Source organism: Arachis stenosperma, chromosome 9 (genome assembly GCF_014773155.1).
Source record: "Arachis stenosperma cultivar V10309 chromosome 9, arast.V10309.gnm1.PFL2, whole genome shotgun sequence".
In the NCBI taxonomy this organism is placed as follows: Eukaryota; Viridiplantae; Streptophyta; class Magnoliopsida; order Fabales; family Fabaceae; genus Arachis; species Arachis stenosperma.
Window position 1 is genome coordinate 157,126,995 of NC_080385.1, and position 6,000 is coordinate 157,132,994.

The 6,000-nt window shown below is 32.5% G+C and overlaps 1 protein-coding gene across 1 annotated transcript; it reads right to left on the minus strand.

Moving 5' to 3' along the window:
• Window positions 1-4,012: 4,012 nt before the first annotated feature.
• Window positions 4,013-5,397, minus strand: LOC130951404 (transcription factor MYB62-like). The gene is made up of 3 exons (XM_057880052.1): window positions 5,212-5,397; window positions 4,987-5,116; window positions 4,013-4,897 (listed from the first exon to the last, which is right to left on the minus strand). The coding sequence occupies exons 1-3, from the start codon at window positions 5,366-5,368 to the stop codon at window positions 4,180-4,182; spliced, it is 1,005 nt and encodes a 334-aa protein (XP_057736035.1). The 5' UTR covers window positions 5,369-5,397; the 3' UTR covers window positions 4,013-4,179.
• Window positions 5,398-6,000: the final 603 nt, after the last annotated feature.

Genomic DNA, 6,000 nt, shown 5'->3' on the forward strand with positions numbered 1-6,000 from the left:
CAGCATTGAAATAACCATTTGAATGATTCAATTTCTTCGTTCTTCATCAAAGAGCATCTGAGAAGTGTTGACTGACCGTGGTGATTCACCCCGACAAAAGAACCACAGACCAAATTATACTTGAAACAAATTACCATGGTCCAGAATGCAAAATCATTAGGTACACCCCAACAAATGCTTCGAATACACCCAATGAAACAGCCAATATACACCTCTGCTGCAGATTCGTAAAAATAAATTAATTTAGCATCATAAACAGGGACAGTTTGTTACCTGTTTGTATTGTAGGTCGTGTCGAATGAAATGACGTCTCCGAAATACTCAAAGGCGGCTCTGCTTCTTGCATCGGCCAAAAAAGCCAGCTTAATCGATTGATCCTCCTCGAGTTCGAGCTCAAAAAAGAAATTCGGATTCTTCTCTTTCATTCTTAAGAAATATTTTCGAATTCCTTTGCATCTTCTTTTTCGGAAACATTCCGCACTTCCCTGGTAATGTAATTCCTCACGTCCTTTTCGATAAAATTTAACTCGCGGTGACCCCCGGCAGCCGCAACAAATGATTGGTAGGTTTTGCTTGGTCTGATACCGGCTTCCTCGTTATTCTCTATCGTACGACGAATGGACATGCTTAGTTCCCTGTGCTGTTTGAGCATCTCTGGTTTGCTTGGACAGTAGGGGTGTGAATGATCCAGCACAACCTTTGAAATGATCCAAGCACCGACATCCTTCAATGTGTGTATATAAATTCTTGCAGGACAGTTTAAACCGGCTGTCGGATTGGTCTTCTCGGTCGGAGATATTTTAGATTTCCATTTTCCCTCTCTGTTACATGTAATCAGTTGATTCTTAATCTCGTTTCCCTTCCTATTTGTGCACCGAACTCTTGTAGAGAAACCTGCAGCCTTGGCGTAGTTCCTGTAAAATTTTCCAGCATCTTCAAGGGTGGTAAAGGTCATTCCGACCTTCGGAACAAGCTCGTCATCAACAACCGAGAGAGACTGCACAATACACCGTGTCAGAACTGTGAATACACCCATAGATATGATTCAAATACACCCAATCATGTCTAATATGATACATCCGAACCGCAATAACTCAACTACAGAATGACCTTTAAAGCCATAAACTGTAAATACACAGGCTGCAGAATACACCATGTCAAAAACTATAAACACACCCAATCATATCTGATATAATACACCTGAACAACAACAACTCAATTAAAATAACAAAAAACCAGTAAAATGTAGATACACCCACACTTCTAGCTAAAATACACCCAAAGAAGAATTGATCTACACCCGAGCGTCTGCTATAAATTCCAGGTAATTAATCACAACTAATACATTGAATCGACAGATTCATGTTAACGTGTTACTTTCACAGTCAATGTTCAGCAATTTTTCAACTACACAATGCTATACAATTACTGAAAGAAAATTCATACTAATCTATGTAAATCAAACCTCAGGAACTTCGTTAGATTCAAATTCATAATCCACTTCGCCTGGATTCAGCTGACAATCTGAGGTTGAATGATCCATTATCTTCAAAACGAGTTCAAACTTTGATTTCAGAAAACAACAAATCAAAATAGAAAACGAAACTCGAGTTGCAGAGAGAGAAAAAGGTAACGTAAACGAAGAACATACCAGTGAGAAAAGGAGAGGAAAATAACGATGGAGAAGAAGGAGGAAAGACGCGCGAGAAGAAGAACAACCAAATCTCAAAATAACGAAAACGAAGAAGAAAATAAATATTTTAAATTTGGTAGTTAGATATACGCGGGATATTATATAGCGCGTGTAATTAACGTACGTGGAGCAGCGCGTATTTTGATTTTATTGTTTAATAAACTTGTAAAGTATACAAACCCTAATGGCTTGTATGCAAAGCTTTTCCGTTAGCAAAATTGTAAAATTGTTGTAAAATTTTAAAGTTGAAATTCAAATATGATGTACAATAACATTCAATGACAGAGATATTTCTTGACAAATGGAAAACGATACTTTTGTTCTCTTCTTTAGTTTGAGTGCCAACAACGATTTCTTTATTGTCATCGAAACCGAAAATAAAAATAAAATTATACGAGATGCAATTTTTTATTCGATAGATGTGATATATAACTAAATAATTAATTTGATCACAAAATAAATTAAAATAATAATGTAAAAATGATTTCTTATATATTCTATTTACATATCTCAATATCATGTGTTATTTCAGCTAAATGTTTTTGGCATACGATATAACCGATTGAGTGAATATTAAATGATCAATAAATATTATTATTTTTTATTAATATTTAATTAATAATAATTTATATTTATATTTATAGATATTTCACTTATAAAATATATATAATTTATATTTATATTTATTAAAATTTTATATATATAAATTAATATAATTTGTATCCGTATTTTATAAAATGTATACATATACATTAATAAAATGACAGTTTAATATTTATATTAATAAAAAATAATAAAAATTGATGGTCTAAAGAGTTTCTCATAACCGATTATTGCAGAAGAAGCAAATTATACCAAATTCGTCCTTAGCTTAGTTTGCTTAGCGTGTCAAATTATGCAAAGTGATTTAACTACTACTAATTGAGTGATGCAGGGAAATCATAATTATAAGCATTCCATTGATAATTTGATATATCGTTATTATTAATTGATGTGTATTTAAATTATTTTAAATTAATAAAAAAAAGAAAAGTGTGTTGATTATTAAAAATTATTAATATCAAAATAATAACTATTATAAAGTGCAGATACAATATAATTAAAAGAATTATATATATATATATATATATATATATATATATATATATATATATATTACGTATTTCTAATTCAACTTATCAAAAATTAGTTGCTTGTTAATAGATTCATGCATATATAAAGCAGTAGTCAAATTTTTTATACTTGTTCAAACAGACAAATAAGTTGACCACTCGACTAACCTATATTAATTCAAAGAATTATATACATTTAATTGATAAATAATAATAATAAAAAATACTTTAAACATTAAATGCTAAATTTTAAATCATTGATATAATATAATAAATAGAGTTAAAATTTGTTTAATCAATAAAAACAACAAGCCTGATTATTAATAAGAACGTGTGAAAATTAAATGTCTTTAAAATCTAACCTTTAATGGGACATGTTTTAAGTGGAGGATTCGAAACTATGAAAAAATCTATTGATGAGAAAGCAAAAAAAATGATATTAAATTATAATTGGCAAAACAGATACATGCATGTTCGATGGAAAGGAAACTAAGGAAGAAATATAGTATGTAATGAATTAAGGAAACACTGTTTATGTCACATGGTTGGAACAAAGTTTGGGATTCGCCAGTAAAGTAGTTTGTGAAGAAACTTAGAAATGCCATGAGCTAAGATTTCGCTGGCTCTTTCTTTCAACCAACCAAGAATCCATAGAAATTAAAGAAAAGAAAGCACTCGTGACTTCCAAAAAGTTCAAATTCTTTGGTCACATTTCATCACATGCGAATAATATACATTTCGATTTCTTATTAGTTAGTCAATTTCTTCACTCACAAGCTGTGACGTATGTGTGCCCACTTATTATGCCATCATTTCAAATGTTGATCATATAATTTGCAGTAAGTCTAATTATTAAAATTGAACATGTTGTTCATATAATCAATTCTATGAGTGTCACTAATTTGTCATAATTCATAATAAGATGTGACTCCACTATTCTTTTTTCTTTCTTGGATAACAGACTGGATTTAAGTTTGTTAGTTTTCAAGCAGCAAAATTCTTATTTTTAGGAAATAAAGAAGGAAAACGTAGACATAATAAGAAACCAACATACACTGTCTCAGTCAAATTACAGAAGCATACATAAACCTGAAATAGGGGGTGTAGGGGACCATTATTTAATAAAATTTCATGTATATTTATATATATTGCATTTTAGGTTTAAATATGCTATCATTCATACATAACAATATATTGTTTAGTCACTAAGAATCAGTATACAGCATAAGAATCTATGATCTAATATAATTATAATAATAACATATATGATGATTTTTTTTCCTATTCTCTGGTAGACCATCCCATAATAAAAAAGAAGTAGAGATGTGCATGTCCTTCTCTTCTTAATTACTGCTATCTCTGTCTTACACACTGTTACATAGAATCCATGTTCCATAAAGTATCACCCATGTTGTTGTTGTTGTCTAAAATCCAGTCACTCCCACAGGTTTGAAAATCAAACTGTGGAATGTCATAATAAGTTCCCATTGGTGACAGAGGATCCATGCTTAGTCCTTCCACCATGGCACCATAGTTATTAATATTATTATTATTATTATTGCCATTGGCATCAACAACATTATTCCAGTTTTCTTGAATCATTGGATTGTTGTTGTAATAAACATTGTAGTTGTCAAACACATTGGGAGGACTTGCTGATGTTAAGTGTTGTGACATCTCAAATAGCTGTGAGAATTGAAGTGAATCAGAGGAAGGAGGAACATTATTGTTGTTGGGGCTGGACATATTGCTGAAGTGATGATTACTTGGAACATCCATGAATAATTCCCTTTGTGGTGGAGATAGAGAATTAGGAATGTTGTTGGAGAAGTTTGAGATTGGTGAAGTACTCATTGAAGAAGCTTCTGCATGATTGTTAAAGTTGTTCATGATCATAGGGGAATTTGAAGCAGAACTCTGTTCCATCTTTTGAAGCAATCTTGGCATCCAGAAACACTTAACAGCATCAATGAATCTCTTGCTTCCAGATTCAATGTTGAGTTGGCGTGCCTGTTTCTGTACCCTTGTTCTCCAATAGTTCTTGATCTCGTTGTCTGTTCTTCCTGGAAGATGCTGAGCAATTTTTGACCACCTATACACAAATCAACATGATAATTATTAAGTAGTGCAACAATAAATAAAGATATTAGTACCAATTAATTTGTGTGATGATTGAATTACCTGTTACCCCACTTGGAATGGAGTTCAAGGATCAAGAGCTGTTCTTGTGGGGTAAGGTTGCCTCTCTTAATGTCAGGTTTCAAGTAATTAAGCCATCTCAGCCTGCAGCTTTTTCCAGTTCTCTTCAGTCCTGAAATGTTGGAATATAATGAAATGATGTTAGAGAAACCAATGACAAATAAAGAATAATATACAATAATAATATGTGTGTGTACCTAAACATACCTGCACTTTTGGCTAACATATTCCAACGACCCTCACCATGACGAGCAATATAATGAATGAGTAAACTATCCTCTTCAAGAGTCCAAGGTCCTCTTCTCAAATCAGTTTCTTCTTCATTGGAAGAACCAATCTCTCTCTTTGCTATTATTGTGGACATAGTTGCTATTGATGCTGCTCTTCTTTAGCTGGAAGTGAATGAGAATGAGTGTGTGTACATGTTCCTTATATATATATATACTCCCCACGGAATTTCGTAAATGGGTTTGGTAGAGTAGGGTGCAACACCCTATATGTCTTAGCTAGCTGCTACAAACAGTAACCAGTAACCTAAAGTGTGAGAGACTGTGTACCCTTTTAAAATAGAAACTCGCATGCAGTTATCTTCATGTGAATGTGATATTTGAAAATTATTGGATGATTTAACAAGTTTGACTAAATCATCGTCTAACGATTCTTAACTATCAACTTCATACGAAGATAGTTGTATGTATGCGAGTGTTCACCCTTGTTAATCATGATTACTTATGCTATAACATCCATCATAATGGATATAGTTTGTTCATACCCTGGCCCCAACACTAAGGCTCAGGTTCGAATACGGCAAAAAAATTCAATTCAAAGATTGGCTCTCATTCGATACCGACTTTTTTTCAAGAAGTCGGATCTAATGACGACTTGGTCTAAGGAAGTCGGGAGTGAAGATTAGCTGGCAGGTAACACTTATTCAAATAAGTAACTGTCCCTAAAATCTCTCAACCCACTTTCAGGAGTCATATCTCAATTTCCCTA